We start from the raw sequence: 16,121 nt of genomic DNA, 5'->3' as shown, positions 1-16,121 counted from the left end.
AATAGCTTATTTAGATGCATCATCCATTTAGATAAATTTAAGTACCAATAACAGATTTACGTATTCAACATGAGAGTAAAAACAGAGACAATAGAGCAACATCAGGGAGAAATCAAAGTCAGAGACAGAGATGGCTACCACGTGGAAGGACTTCTAGGAAAGAAGTTGTATGATATTAATTAAAGAAATTACTGTGGATGCTTTTTTTTTTTTTTGAGAGAGAGATATCAAAGGAAAATACCTGGAAATGTTTTTTTTTAATTTATTTTTTAAATTTTTTAAAGCCTTTTTTTTTAAATTTTTTGTAATCTTTATTTATTTTTGAGAGAGAGACAGAGTACAAGGGGGGAAGGAACAGAGAGAAAGGGAGACACAGAATCTGAAGCAGGCTCCAGGCTCTGAGCTGTAAGCACAGAGCCCGACGCGGGGCTCAGACTCACAAGCGGTGAGATCATGACCTGAGCCGAAGTCGGACGCTCAACTGACAGAGCCACCCAGGTGCCCCATGTTTTGTTTTGTTTTTTAATAAATATTATTTCACAAGGCAATTCTGAAATATCACCTGGGGTGCTTGCATGGAGAGCCTAAGCCAAACTCAATTTATAAGCGTGACCTCAGGCACAACAAGGATCGGAAAGCTTTCACGTTTAGTTCTCTGTCCCCTCACTTTTGTAAATAATTTCTCTGTCTCCGTCGTAGCAAATGGAACCTCTTTCTATGGCATCTTGAATTTTTCATTTCTCCTTCCCAAGACATAAAGAGAAGAAAATCTAATGCTCTAGCCTTCTTATCAAGAGAACGAGTTTACAAGCTTCATTATAGTGCAAAGAATTGATGTTATTAAATTCTATTCACCCATTGGTAACTCAAACAATTGAACACATGTTGCCCGAAGAGAGTTTTGCATTTTCTGCTCAGTCCTTCTTATGGAGGAAACAATACTCTGTGACCTTGAAAACCCTAACTATATCTCTCACAAACTATAAACGCATGTCCAAGTTCTCTTGCTCTACGAGCCTCCACTCATAAAAAATTATGCTATCTCTAGGGTATGGGGAATTTCTACCTTTAACAGAGACTCCTGTCTGCTCAAAAAATGAGGGCTCAACAAGTTTTTTCCAAAGTTCTACAACTCTTAGGAGACCATCTGAGCAGGAAAAGTGAAAACTTGATCTAACTCTCACGCATGCACCATGAATGGATGTTTTTTCTTTAACTAGATTGTAATTTTCCTTTATTTTATTAGTGGGAATGGCAGCGAGTCCATACAGTCCTCAATTTGACGCATATAATATAATGCCCATAAATAATGCAGAGCCAGTCTCTGAAACGGTACGGACTTATTTCCCTGAGACCTGGATCTGGGAGTTGGTGGCCGTGGAGTAAGTAATTTCACTCTCCTCCATTTGCTATGGGTGAGCCAGTGAGAATCCTCCGGCATTTTCAACTCTAAGATAACCTTTCTGAGAAATTCTAAATCATCATCTTAACCCCTCATCCTTTCGGGATAGGTCTAAGAACATGCTTTTATTATAGAGGTTTTATTATAGAGGTTTCAAATATAATATAAAAATATATTTTACTATATAGGTAAAATTTTCTCAGAGATGAGCAGTTCTGAAATAACTGTTCCTGAGACCGCCAGAAACGAGACATTGGTGCTAAAAATATCCAATGCTATTGCATATCCAATATGCCTAATGCTATGGGGGGAGCCTTCCGTAAACGAGATTGGAACGCGCGCATAAACAAATCAGGCTACGTAAATGTAATGGTCTGTTTGTTAGATCGTGATTCTTAAATATGCTTGTTTATGGGATTGTACAACAGTGAGGGACATCTATGGACCAAACTGAACCACATGAAAGTATTTTTCTTTTAAGGTACAGACATGTTGATAAGGGAAAGAGGCACCGTTGAGTACCTTCTATTTTCCCAACTCAGTTTCCCGATACTCATGTGGACATATTGATTCTCGCTTGAGAAAGGATGTTTCACCTGCTTACTTTCTGTTCTTCACATTTCTATCCTCCCCAGCGCATCAGGTGTGGCTGAAGTGGGAGTAACAGTCCCTGACACCATCACGGAATGGAAGGCAGGGGCCCTCTGTCTGTCCAATGACACTGGGCTTGGTCTCTCGCTTCCCGCCTCCCTCCGCGCCTTCCAGCCCTTCTTTGTGGAGCTCACAATGCCCTACTCTGTGATCCGCGGAGAGACCTTCACGCTCAAGGCCACTGTCCTAAACTACCTTCCCAAATGCATCCGGGTAAGGAAAATGAGGGTGAATTGAAAGGGGGAATAGAATCAAAGACTTCTTCGGTCGGTCAGCTCCCGATTCCGTTCCCAAGACTGTGGATAACACTGGGAATTCTGCCCTAGAACTGCAAATAGATAGTGCTGAGCAGGGCAGGACCTGATCAGGAAGATAACACAATGACCTTTGGGCTACAGGTACAGGATCTCCAAACCACATACTTTTAAAAAGAAAATTGCCCGCATCTGGCCGAATCCCTTAACACAGGATAGGCTTTTTGCCAGGAAAATTCTTGATGCTGACAGAAAAAAAAGTCCATTTTCTTAATTCCATGAGTGTCATCCTTCAAGTTCTTATCTCTAAACTCCCACAATGTGCTTGTAACTTCTACAGCATGTATTTCTTTGTAAATTTCGTCACGGTTTTGTATATAGATTATCCCCTTTGTAACACAATATCCTCAAGGTCCGGAAGCTCTTAATTTGCTCTGTCTTGTATATAGTAGACAGGTGATATTTGTTGAGGGAAGTGGGAAGAAGGGAAGAAAGAAGTCAGGAAGAAAATCTACACGGGAGGTAGGAACCAACGGGTAGAACCAGTAGGTAATGCTCCCATGGGCAATCTTCCATTGCGGTTTTCCCCTCCCCTCCACTGTTGCTATACCTGCAAATTTCTCCAGTCCACCCTAATGCAAAGGCCAGATCCTCTTAGTAAGGAATCATTCTTGCTTTGTATCACTGCCATTCTTAAACTCCTCAAAGCATGCTTGGACTTACGTGACATAATTTTTTCTCCAAGTCCCAGTCTAGTACAGCATCTCATATGTGGTCCCAGTTCTGTGCATTCATTGTCTCTCCATATTCTGACCATTTGTTTCTATGCCTCGCTTGCAAATGATAGGTCAGTGTGCAACTGGAAGCTTCCCCAGCCTTCCTACAATCCCAGAATGAAAAGGGAGAGGAATCTCATTGCATCTGTGTAAATGAGAGGCGAACCCTGTCTTGGACGATAACTCCCAAAACACTGGGTGAGTGACGTTCCCCCAACACGTTCTCCGATCAACAAGCGTCGTAGGTATCTGGACCCTACGTACATCACGTTCTCCTTTCTGCTTTCCTCAAATATAATTCCGTAAGGTTAGTTTGTCACTTCTTTTGATTTCTACCCCCAGCGGCCTCCCAGTACTCCCACTGCACCTGGGTCCCATGATCATTGTGGCTTGGGCACAGTGGACATTAGCCTTGAGGTTTTTTTCAGCTTTATTTCTCACTTCTGGCCAACAGTAAGGTTAAAGGGCAGCCCTTCAAGATGATGACAGAGCACAGAGTCATTTTCCGGGGGTAATAGCTCAGTGGTAGACCATTTGACAAGCACACATTTTCAGCTGTTAGGGATGACGTGGACTGCTCTCAAGGTGAACACGCATGTTTTTCTACATTTTTCTGTTCCAGGGAGTGTGAACTTCTCGGTGAGTGCAGAGGCAGTGCCGTCCCTCGAGCTGTGTGGAAATGAGATTGCTGAGGTCCCCGAGATGGGGAGAAAAGACACGGTCATCAAAACCCTGTTGGTGGAGGTAGGTCGGTCCGGACCACTTTGACATATTTTTCTGAGACCCTAACAATAATAACAATGAAAAAATATGGCCATATTCTTGAGATAATAAAGGAGAATTATACCATACTCACACAATCCCCCTGGGAAGACTAATGGAATTTCCCGTCCTAAAAGTTTACAGGAGTCGGTTAGGCACCCGACTCCTGATTTTCGTTCACGTCATGATCTCACGGCCATGGGATCAAGCCCCGTGTCAGGCTCCACAATGTGGAGCCCGCTTCAGACTCTCCTCTCTCTCTTCCTCTGCCCCTCGCCCCTGCTCACTCTCTAAAATAAAATAGAATATGAAAAAAAAGTGTTATAGTAAACTTTGCTAACTTACCTTGTTAGCTTATTGTAAATACTTTTTTCATAGATTAATTTAGAACTATTCTCTTTTCCTGATCTCTACCTCTCTTCTAAGATTCGCTTATTTCTCACCCCTTGTACCTTTGATTCTCTTTCCTTATTATCCCTCCTTTCCTCCTCTGCAGATCTCCCCGGTTTTTTGAATTGTATGGATTTATAGTAATTGGATAATAAGTGGGATGTGAAGATTGTTTAGTGTAAATTCCAGCCTGCAATGCAATGAATCTACGGTTGTCCCTCAAAAACCTGGATATTTATCCATTTTCTCCTTTTTTTTTTTTTTTTACTCCAGCCTGAAGGTATTGAACAAGAAGAGACTTTCAACTTTATGATCTGTGCTTCAGGTAACAGTCAATCTTCATAATCATAGTGAGAATAACGCCTCACAGGGATATGTATGTCAAATTACAATGCAAACTCAGTTCACATTTAGCCTTTACCTCCGTAGCCCAGGGACTGATCCTGAACCCGTCAGGACATAGTAGCTTAGAGTGTCATAGTTTAGGTAGAAGGAGAGCAAAGTCATGATAAGTTTGAATGACAATAATATTCCCTAAAATAGTTGATGATGAAATATGTGGCACTTTGTACTCATCTTACTAAAAAAAAAAAATGTTTTTCATGGCAAAAAGAAAACCCGTTTTACATCAGGAATTTGTCATATCACTGAGAAACACCTGTACCTTGCAAATTATATTACCACATTCGTATTAGTGCTACGTCATGTGTATATGTGTATATGACGCTTTTCTTGTCACTTGAGGAGGACCATTTTAAAATATAAACTCAGAGAACAATAAAAGCAGAGAATTGTGCCATTAAGTCAAAGAACTGTACACCCTCACCAGTTCCCAGGCTCCTTTGAGAGAGCCACTATGCACGGCAACACAAAACATAGCAAAGTGAGAGGGGAAAGGACTCTGCTAGTCATACAGCACCAAGAAGAGCTGGACTATTAAAGGTGATCTCACCATAAGCCACAGTCCTTATCCCTTGGACCCCGAGTCCCTGAAGGAGACATAATAACACTGAATATAATAATAACAACCATAATAACTGCTCACGTGTATGGAGATTCGACATGTTGCAGGGGCTGTTCTAATGCACACACGTTTCACATGCATTCTTCCTTGAATCGTCATACGAGCAAGTTAAACGATGAAGAGGTTAAGGAATTTGTCCAAGGTTTGTAGCTAGTAAGTGGCAGGGCTGGTACCATATCCAAGCAGGATGGCTCTGACCCCCTCCTAACCACTACATCATGTTGCAATAAGAGATGCCGTCTTTTGATATGGGTTGTCTGTTTCCAAAGGCACTGAAATATCTGAGCAGTTATCTCTGAAGCTCCCACCTAACGTGGTCAAAGAATCGGCCAGAGCCTCCTTTTCAGTTTTGGGTGAGTCAACTTGCACCCAGAAAACTTGAGACAAAAGAGCAGCCATAATACATTTGTTTGTATCTACCTATCTATCTATCTATCTATGTTTGTGCTTGAAATCTCAACTTATTGATAGTATCTATTTCTATTGGGATTCTGGAAGTCTCACTCTCTAAATAGAACTTTTCCCTTGCCTAAATGATGGTATCTATAATTCTAAGTAGGAAAATCACTTGTCTTTAACAGTGTGAGCTACTTATGAGCTGAAATTACTCTGACACCTAATCTTTCACATTCCCCAGGTGACATATTAGGTTCTGCTATGCAAAATATACAGAATCTCCTCCAGATGCCCTATGGCTGTGGAGAACAAAACATGGCCCTATTTGCTCCGAACATCTATGTTTTGAACTATCTGAATGAAACCCAACAGTTGACCGCAGAGATCAAGTCCAAGGCCCTCGGCTATCTTATCAGTGGTGAGACAAAGACGCGTTTACTTTGTTCCTCTAAGGAGATTTTTCCCGATTAAACTTGAATCATATTACCAGATATTAAGCTAATGATGGTGATTTGGGGGGAAATGACAACTTTCCCAACATTTGATAGGATGTTGTGTTGTGACATATCCATATCACCATGACAGATCCTATGCACAAGAGACCGTACAATGTCTGGGGCTTCTGACCAACCTGCACGTATGGGTGGCTTGCCTTTCTATAATATTTCTTGAACTAATTGAACCTTTCATTCCAGGTTACCAGAGACAGCTGAACTACAAACACCAAGATGGTTCCTACAGCCCCTTTGGACAGCAATATGGCAGGAGCCAGGGCAACACTTGGTAAGAGAAGAAAATCTGAGTCTCAACGATGAGCTCACAGCATGTACATATATTAGCCTATTTAATTCTTACAACTACCCTGTGAAGTGAGAGCCGCTTCATTTTACAGAGGAGGAAATGCTATACAACATGGATAAATAAATGTCTCTGGTATAAACGGCTAATAGGTGGCAGAAATGAGAACACTTGGAACTTGATTCTTTTTTATATCTAATATGCCAAGCGTCTTTTCTTTCTCGTGTTGCTAAGAGACCATTGTAAGTTTGTGGTTTTCCCTCTTGAGTTGTTGCTTAGCACTGAGAGACACTAGAGACAGGCAAGAAGACACTCACTGAGTGTCCTTTACTAACTTTTACTAAATGATTCTCTCTGTCTGTCTGTCTGTCTCTCTGTTTATCCATCCATCGTGGTCAGCCCATCCATCTATCTTCCATCTGTCCCTCCATCTATCTACCTGTCTGTCCATCCACTCATCTATTTATTTTTCTATTCATCCATCTTGAAGAAGTCTGACCACAAAAGAAAACGAGAGGAAATCAATGACCCAGGAAGTGGTGGAGAAGCTGGGCGAGGTGAAATATTTACTGAGGCAGGACATTAAAAGCAGTTCATTAGACTATGAGCTGCATAAGAGGAGGTAAGAAATCTGTGAAAAGAGCCTGGGTAGCTCAGTCGGTGAAGCATCCGACTCTGGATTTCGGCTCAGGTCAAGATCTCATGGTTTGTGAGTTCAAGCCCCGCATCAGTACAGAACTGTCAGCACAAAGCCCGCTTAGAATTCTCTCTCTCCCTCTCTCTCTGCCCCTCCCCTGCTCAAGCACTCTCTCTCTCTCTCTTTCTGTCTCTCAAAATAAGTAAATAACTTTAAAAATGGAAATCTGTGAGAAGAAATAAATACAGAAAGTCCAGAATGTGAGAGCAAATATCTCAACTACCCAAGAACACTAGGAGACACCTGAATCTCTGAAATGACACAGAAATGCTTTAGGAACTCAGGACCAGTTGGTAATGCATTCAACAACAGGTTGCGACGAAACAAAAAGAGTATCGTTAACAGACAAAGTCTCCAGACTCTCAGTAATAGTTCATTGACTCCTCAGGCTCACAGCCTTTGTACTGAAGACTTTTTCCCAGGCTCGAACCTACATCTTTATCGATGAAGCACACATCACCCAAGCCCTCAGCTGGCTCTCCCAAAGGCAGAAGGAAGACGGCTGTTTCAGGAGCTCTGGGTCTCTGCTCAACAATGCCATTAAGGTGAGGTGTTCTGAGTACTTATCCCAAACCTCACGATGATACACACATGCTAACATTCCTCCAAAGGTGATGGGAGGAAAAAAGGCACAGGGGGGTTGAAAAGATGAAGTCCAGTATTTTGTGAGAGGGCATCAGGGAAGGAATGTTAAACCTGAAGATGTGAAACCTGAGAAGAAAGAAATGGCACTTTGCATGAGGCTGTTAATTTGCTTGATAGAGACAGATACTGAGGAGAGTCTCCATGAAACAGCAGAAAAGAATATACTAACATCTTAAAGTAGGATTAGTAAAAATTCTCTCTCTCTCTCTCTCTCTCTTCCTCTTTTCACAGGGAGGAGTAGAAGATGAAGTGACCCTCTCTGCCTATGTCACTATTGCTCTTCTGGAAATTCCTCTCCCTGCTACTGTAAGATTCACCTCACTTCCACTTCCTACCATGAAAACTACAACCCTGATGTCAGAACACGCCCTACAAAAAGCCAAGTCTTCGCTCAATGCGGAGGCATTTCTCAGCTTGCAGAGCTCTGTGGTTAATCCAGCAAAGGGAATTTATACTTGCCTAGCAATGCCCTCAGGCTGTGTACAAAACTCATCCTAAACACTCAGGTTCTGTAGACTTACTCTTTTAAGACTTAAGTATCAAGCTAAGAGATTTAAAACACTTTTTCAACTTCAAAATCGTGGATATCCGGCTGTCTACCTGGCTGGCTAACAGCCGTGAATGACATCTGTCACGCGATGTCCAACCCAGGGCCCGCTCCATCCGCGACTTGCCCTAGCTTGACATCATTACCTCCTGGTCTTTGCAGCACCCGGTTGTTCGCAATGCCCTCTTCTGCCTGGAGTCTGCCTGGAACACGGCAAAGGAGGGGACCCATGGGAGCCATAGCTACGCCAAGGCGTTGTTGGCCTACGCTTTTGCCCTGGTGGGAAAGCAAGACAAGAAGAGAGAAATACTGGACTCTCTTAGGGAGGAAGCTGTGAAAGAAGGTGAGAGCGAATGGTCAACAAATGTCCCCCTCCTCTTCCCCTGACACTGCAAAAAAAGAATTGTGTTCCTGCTGAAAGTAATAAGTCTCCTTATCCAACTCAGGTGTTATGAAATCAGAACACCTCTCATAAAAATGTCGTCTCTGCGATGTCATACGTTATACAGTGTGTCACATTGTAGACAGTGCTGCAGGTAAATTGTGGAAGTTTATTCCTCACTGCGACATATATATATATTTTAATTTATATATATTTCCCATGGTATCTGCCTGCTTGAATGAAATTATACTCGAATGAAAAGAGGCACAACCAAAAGGCCATACTCAGGGAAGTGCAATAACATTTTCACAGTGTTTTTATCTCTATCCGCAGAAGAGATGATCACAAAAAGTCCTCTGGGATCAATGCGTGGGTTTTATATTCCAATTTATCCTCCAGTTTCCACGAAATATCTCAAGCAATAAGGGAACTCTCTTGGGTGCCTGGGTGGCTCGGTCGGTTCAGCGTCCGACTTCAGCTCAGGACATGATCTCACAGTTTGTGAGCTCAAGCCCCACGTCGGGCTCTGTGCTGACAGCTCAGAGCCTGGAGCCTGCTTTGGGTTAGGTGTCTCCATCGTTCTCTGCCTCTCTCTCTCTCTCTCTCTCAAAAATAAACATTAAAAAAATGAGTAAAAATAGGATGTTCTGTGCTTTGTCCTCCAACAACATTCTTCAACTTAGCCCCACAGGACTAAGCCAAGCTTAGTATGGAAATGTGACTCAGGGAATTTGTGGGGCTTATGGCAAAGACGACCTTACTCCATCCCCTGTATTATCTTCAGCTACACGTGACACAAATGTGTTTTCATGTATCATCTGCGAACCATCATCCTTTTTCTGACCCTTAAGGCAACTCAGTCCACTGGGAGCGACCTGAGAAACCCAGGGCACCGGTGGGGCCTCTTTATAAGCCCCAGGCTCCCTCAGCTGAGGTGGAGATGACGTCCTACGTGCTCCTCGCTCACCTCACGGCCCAGCCCGGCCCGACCTCCGAGGACCTGACTTTGGCCGCGGGCATCGTGAGCTGGATCCTAAAGCAACAGAATGCCCACGGGGGCTTCTCCTCCACCCAGGTCTGTGGTTCCCAAATAGTCTTCTCTTCCAGATTCACTTGGCAGATGGGAAGCTTGAAAACAGAACAGTTACGAGGAAAAGAGAAGAGACCATTAAATCATGGGGAGGGTTCTTTAGGGATATTTGAGGACAGTGGGAATCTGAAGGAAACAGACCTGAGACATTCCCCCAAAACGCTTTTCCCAAGTGCTATGTTGACACCCTATCCATGTGGCTACTGACCATGAACATCAGCCCTCTCTAAAGCTTACACACATGGGTCGCTGGCCACACTCTAGACTAGGGTTTTTGAATATCGGTGCTCCTGACATTTTGGGGAAGATACTTGGGGAAGCCAAGAACACTGTTGTGAGGGGCTGTCCTGGGCACCGAAGATGTTTAGCAGCACCCGTGTCCTCTCCCCACTAGATGGCCCATAGCACCCCACCTACTCTCAGTCGAGATAAGGTAGAATCACCACCGGATAAGAAACAGTGTTCTTGGCTCCTGTAGGATTCTTCCAACAAGAAACCCTCTAAGGTGAACCAGAAAATTGTATGATTAAAAGGAAAGTGACCGAGGCACCTGGACGGCTCAGTAGGTTGAGTGTCTGACTTTAGCTCAGATCATGATCTTGCAGTTCATGAGTTCGAGCCCCACATCAGGCTCTCTGCCGTCAGTCAGCACAGGGCCTGCTTTGGATCCTCTGTCCCCTTCTCTCTCTGCCTCTCCCCTGCTCATTCTCTCTCTCTCTCTCTCTCTCTCTCTTTCAAAAATAAACATTAAAAATTAAAAAGAAAATAAAAGGGAAGTGACCAAGTAGAGTTCACTTTGATCTTCACAGAATGATTGAGACGTTCTATCCAGCCTCTCCACGCCTTTCTGCCTGCCCTGAGAAATTTGTTCTCCTCTAAACCAATTTTTGTTTTCAAAGCTGAAGTTCTTGGAATTTTCTTTTTTTCCTACCACAATTCTGGAACTATTTTACTGAGGATATGAGTGATTGTGTTAAATATCCAGAGAATCTGGGTTTTCCCTCCTACAAAGCTCTTTCAATATTTAGGATGTACATAGTGGGACTTTTATTTTTCAGAGAAATTAGGTGTGGGAAATGAAAATACGCTACATAAAAGTGGGAAAGAAACTTGGGAAAGTGCCATGGTCTCACATCACTACTCGCAGCCAATTTCCGTCACTCTTCTACCTAAATTAACACCATTCACTCTTTTTCCTAACTTGTCAATTTTAGACCCAATCTTGGACAGCTATAGCCAGAGGCACCATTGATGAGAAAGGGTAGGCCGTAATCTCTGGACGCAGGGGAATAGTCCCTTAGGACAAAACTAATACAAGTGAAAACAAATTGCCAGGCTAATTGGCATCAGAAATCTTTTATTTCACTTGCGGAAACTGTAGCATAACTTTGATGGTGCCTGAAAGGCAGAGAAAAAGGAAACACAATTAGCAGATGTAAACTTCAGGGGGGGAAGCCATCATCCCCTTGTGGTAACCCACACAGACTTCGGGGGAAGTCCCTGCTACCAAAAACTTACTCTTTGGGGGTGGGCTCTCCACTCCTCTCTTCCAGGACACGGTGGTGGCTCTCCATGCCTTGTCCAGATATGGAGCAGCCACATTCCCCAGGACTGAGAAAGCTGCACGGGTGACCATTCGGAATTCACAGACATTTTTCACGAATTTCCAAGTGGACAAAACCAACTTCCTGTTACTGCATCAGGTCTCATTGCCAGAGCTTCCTGGGGAATATGCCATAACGGTGACCGGAGACAGATGTGTGTATCTTCAGGTGAGACTCAAGTTATGTTGGAAACTGGCCTCTCGTTTCTGAGCAAAGAAAGGGCAAATCTGGAGGAGTGAAATGATGAAAAAGTGAGGCGCTCCAGGCAAAGAGAGAAACTGATGGTGCATTGCCGTTCCACAGGCATCCATGAAATACAATATTCTTCCAGGGAAGGAGGACTCCGCATTTACTCTGAAGGTGCAGACTGTACCCCAAACTTGTGATGGACCCAAAGCTCACACCAGCTTCCAGATCTCACTGAGTGTCAGGTAAGACTTGTGGCTGAAACACGCGATCCTGAGTCTAAAAGCTACTTGGAACCATCAGTATTTAATAATATATTTTGAAGCTATGCTAGTAAGTGGGTATAATTTAAAACTGTTATATCTACTAATGAAGTTAGCCTTCTATCATCATGAAGTGATTCTTTTATTTAGTAACTTTTTTTGTCTTAAAGTTTCAGTAATACTTCCAAAGCCTTTGAAAGCAAAGTCTGGTCTTAAACTGTCAAATAAAAAGTGTGGACTATTCGAATGTTAAAAATTCCCTACTTTTACGCTAATTTTTGTTCAGCGCATCACTGAAGAGTAAATTATTTTCCACAAAGATTTGTACTTTAGGTTGAAGTAAGTCTTCTTCACCTCTTCTGAATAATTATATTCTATTTTATTATTTTTCTAATCAGATAAGTAGCAAATGCTAATATTAAAGAGAAGTATAAATTACATATAAGATATAGAAATTGCCCTATAATAACCCATCAAAAACTTATAGGAATCCTAAGGAAACAGAGCAGCAATAGAATACTATGTAACTAATACTAATGATATTGATATTGTAAAACAAATCTTATTTGCATAAAAGTATAAAAGTCTATCCGATCTTACAACACTTTGGAGCCTCTCTGGGAGACATGCTACATTCAAGTTAATTAAAAATATTAAAGTAACACCTACTAAATAACAAACATATAGATGAAGTGTCCAAAAACTATCATGTGTTAACAAATGCAAACTACTAAGCTCCACTCCCAAAGATTCGGATTTGATAGTTTGGGTCTGGGGCTTAAACATCTATGATTTTAGTAAACGGTAGATCTGATATACATTCAGGGTTCCAAACATCAGTGTCATACATGTCTGGGGAGCACAGATTTCTAGGAGTCATAATGTCACAGAAAACTTCAAGAAGATAGGCAGGTTTATGGTAGGTCGTGAAGGAGGGACTCTGGCTTTCTTTCACATACAAAGCCCTTACTCCTTTTCCCTTTGACGCTGCAGTTACACAGGGAGCCGTCCTGTCTCCAATATGGTGATTGTTGATGTGAAGATGGTATCTGGTTTTATCCCCTTGAAACCGACAATAAAAATGGTAGGTGAGCGGCGCCTGGGTGGCGCAGTCGGTTAAGCGTCCGACTTCAGCCAGGTCACGATCTCACGGTCCGTGAGTTCAAGCCCCGCGTCAGGCTCTGGGCTGATGGCTCGGAGCCTGGAGCCTGTTTGCGATTCTGTGTCTCCCTCTCTCTCTGCCCCTCCCCCGTTCATGCTCTGTCTCTCTCTGTCCCAAAAATAAATAAACGTTGAAAAAAAAAATTTTTTTTTTTAAAAAATGGTAGGTGAATTTTAAGCCTAGTAAATTTCATACAAAGGATGCTCTGTATATTCAAACTAGAAGCATACCAATAGCAAAGCCTTGCCATTATCATCCTGCCCCCAAAATATTTTTCTCAAACCCAGGAAATTAAATTCAATAATTGTTTATGTGTCTCTAAGCCGAGGGACTTGTGTGATACCAGAGAAACCCAAGAGGAGTCCCTGTCCTTAAGCCATTCGCAGTCTAGTTAGGGAATTAAAGCACATGGGTACAAAGCTGTATTTTACTATAACAATGCAAGAAAGACGGACTTTGATTAAGTATCAGATTGGCTGATATGCTCTCAAACATTTGGCAACGACAGAAGCAAAGTGAACTAGAATCATTAAAGATGCCAGAGGGCCTAATGTGTAACTTGGATATTGAAATCCTGATCTGAAAATACTGGCTTCCTTCTCATCACAGAAAGCCAGATGATTTTTTCGTGGTCAAGACATGATAACACTGAAGCCTGTATCCAAATGTGATTTCCGCCCCCCCCACCCATGTTTCATATCTTTAATGTACCCTGGCTATTTAATCATGAAAATGACTTATAAGAATCCTATCCCTGACATCATTTGGACGTTTGTCCCTTACTACAATCTTCTCTCATTTGCTGACTTTTTAAATTTTCTAATTTTCTTCAGCTCGAAAGATCTAGTCATGTGAGCAGGACGGAAGTCAGCAATAATCATGTCCTCATTTATGTGGAACAGGTAAGAGCTCTGACATTTTGGCTGAGACTATACATCACGGTGGTCTTTTCAAGTGGGTCTCTTCATTAGAAAATAAGTGATATGAGGTAAGCAGTAATTAGTTGCACCTTTCCAGAAAGTTCCTTTATTCTAAAAGAATAAAAATCTCCTTTTAGACCCATGGAGTGTTCTGCTCCCTTTAATTATGTTCAGATTGGAAAATGAATATGTCTATGAAATTGCAAGTAGAACATCAATGAACAAAAAGGTTATTGTGTCTGTTATTTCAGAGACCTCCCCCCAAAGAATAAATGTACGATAGTGGTTGATTAATGATAGTGTAAACATCCTAATACATCCCTCTATAAGATAAAATAAAATGTAGACTTCATGAATACCTTCAAATCTGACTATAAAGCAAAGGGAATGTCTTAGCCAGTCACACAAAAAGAATAGCTTGATAATTACAGATGTTACGAAGCCAAGTCTCTGCATCTTGGCAAACACTCACATAGGCCCAGAGAGTTAATCTCATTGCTAAGCCTACCAGAGAATGTAGATTGCCTCAGCTATTTAGGAGAAAATCTGGGGAATTTTGTTCACAGTAAAGTGTCTCCAAAGTTGCATGTGAAATCCCATCTTGTCACCCATAAATGTTTGCTCACCTAAAAGACACCAGTGCATGAGAGTCAGAGAGCAAAGAAAGAATATAATTTACTCAAGGAAGAGGGAAGGACACTTTCTAGACTCTTCATTACTCCCACTTGTCCTTTTAGGTAGCAAATCAGACACTCAGCTTTTCTTTCACGGTTCTGCAAGATATCCCAGTAAGGGACCTGAAGCCAGCGATTGTCAAAGTCTATGATTACTATGAGACAGGTAAGTGAGAAGAAACTGAAACAACTAAATAAGTCTCAACCCAGAGCCAAGAAATAGAATCCGTTGTTACAACAGATCCTAGTTTTAGTCCATTTGGTCAGTACTACATCTGTTTGTCTCTTTGCTCTAAGATACATATTGTAGCAGCTATTAGTGGAACAAGTTCATCACTATCTACTGAGTCAGAAACTTAGAAATTTAAGAAGAAAGATAATATCTGGACACTGCTCTCACATATTTTAGAGACATAGGGAACATAATCCACATAAAAAGATAATGTAACAAGGAAAGGCAGTTTATGACAGGTGAATGTTCGAATATAGATATTTTAACTATCCTGTTCAACACTTGTGTATTTATGTAGAGTTTTGACAATCCTGTATGTACTTGTCTCCAAAAATAAAGTGAACAGACTTAGTATGGGCTCCCGTTTATAGATTTGTTTTTTGTCTCCTTTCATCCAACGATTCTTTCAGATGAGTCTGCCTTTGCTGAGTACATCGCCCCCTGCAGCACAGGTAAGAGGTCACACGCCAGGACCACCCTCATTCCGCATGAACTATGCTCCCTAAAGTTTCTTCTAAATTTAAAATTCTCTGCAAGTCTTTTCCTAGACCCAAGACAGTTCACGTGGCACATGCTCACACAAAGAGAAAACTGTGGCCTCTCCAATTTCAGATAGCCACACCGTTATCAGTAAAGTCGATAAGTTTTGTTTGTGTGTTTGTTTGTAGGATAGCTTTCACTGACAGGCAACATTTTACATCACAGCTAATCCGTCCCCTTCAGCCCAAGGGACAACTATTTAATTCTCCTGCCAAATCTAGCCCAACACCTATTTTTGTAAATGAAGTTTTTATTGGAACAGAGCCACGCTCATTGCATTATTTTCTACAGCTGTTTTCATATGTTGAATAGTTATGGCATAAGCCACATGGCCTGCGACATCCAAAATATTTACCATACGCCCTTTGACAACAAAAGTGTGCCAACCTCTGTTCTAGCCCAGGCTCAGCTGAGGGAATGTTCCTGAGGAAACCCCACCACCTTCCTATGTTTCTCTTCCCTCCATAGATGCAGAGCATGGCAATGTTTGAAGACCGTATTTAGGCTCCATATTTTGTTGGATTCCCTGTCCTATGCTTCTGTTGAGAAGAAATGGAGTCGTTTGTGTCTGTGAAACAGACATCAAAGAGGCTTGTTGAATAAATATGTTTCTGGTCAAGCTATCATTTGTTCAATCGTTCATTTATCAAATATCAATTACATGCTTACATGAAATGTTATGTTGTTTTAAATAATGTGAAGAATACAGATGTGTAACATCTGCTG

General features: G+C 41.9%; 1 protein-coding gene across 1 annotated transcript in view; it reads left to right on the top strand.

The window, feature by feature from the left end:
- Positions 1 to 15,886, top strand: part of LOC124501753 (pregnancy zone protein-like) — a 47,539-nt gene extending 31,653 nt beyond the window's left edge. Inside the window, exons 18-36 of the mRNA XM_047066202.1 lie at positions 1,247 to 1,382; positions 2,038 to 2,266; positions 3,155 to 3,281; positions 3,706 to 3,827; positions 4,509 to 4,560; positions 5,529 to 5,612; positions 5,897 to 6,073; positions 6,351 to 6,438; positions 7,539 to 7,695; positions 8,027 to 8,101; positions 8,505 to 8,685; positions 9,576 to 9,799; positions 11,368 to 11,586; positions 11,722 to 11,849; positions 12,861 to 12,951; positions 13,863 to 13,931; positions 14,687 to 14,789; positions 15,266 to 15,307; positions 15,864 to 15,886. Of these exons, the coding sequence (XP_046922158.1) occupies positions 1,247 to 1,382; positions 2,038 to 2,266; positions 3,155 to 3,281; positions 3,706 to 3,827; positions 4,509 to 4,560; positions 5,529 to 5,612; positions 5,897 to 6,073; positions 6,351 to 6,438; positions 7,539 to 7,695; positions 8,027 to 8,101; positions 8,505 to 8,685; positions 9,576 to 9,799; positions 11,368 to 11,586; positions 11,722 to 11,849; positions 12,861 to 12,951; positions 13,863 to 13,931; positions 14,687 to 14,789; positions 15,266 to 15,307; positions 15,864 to 15,886 (2,327 nt within the window). The remainder of the gene's footprint in view (positions 1 to 1,246; positions 1,383 to 2,037; positions 2,267 to 3,154; positions 3,282 to 3,705; positions 3,828 to 4,508; positions 4,561 to 5,528; positions 5,613 to 5,896; positions 6,074 to 6,350; positions 6,439 to 7,538; positions 7,696 to 8,026; positions 8,102 to 8,504; positions 8,686 to 9,575; positions 9,800 to 11,367; positions 11,587 to 11,721; positions 11,850 to 12,860; positions 12,952 to 13,862; positions 13,932 to 14,686; positions 14,790 to 15,265; positions 15,308 to 15,863) is intronic.
- The last annotated feature ends 235 nt before the right edge of the window (positions 15,887 to 16,121 follow it).

This window comes from Lynx rufus, unplaced genomic scaffold (assembly GCF_022079265.1).
Source record: "Lynx rufus isolate CCGP_SWC_20201006 ecotype Redwood Valley unplaced genomic scaffold, mLynRuf1.p SCAF_7, whole genome shotgun sequence".
NCBI lineage: Eukaryota > Metazoa > Chordata > Mammalia > Carnivora > Felidae > Lynx > Lynx rufus.
This window is presented reverse-complemented; position numbering and strand designations above follow the sequence as displayed.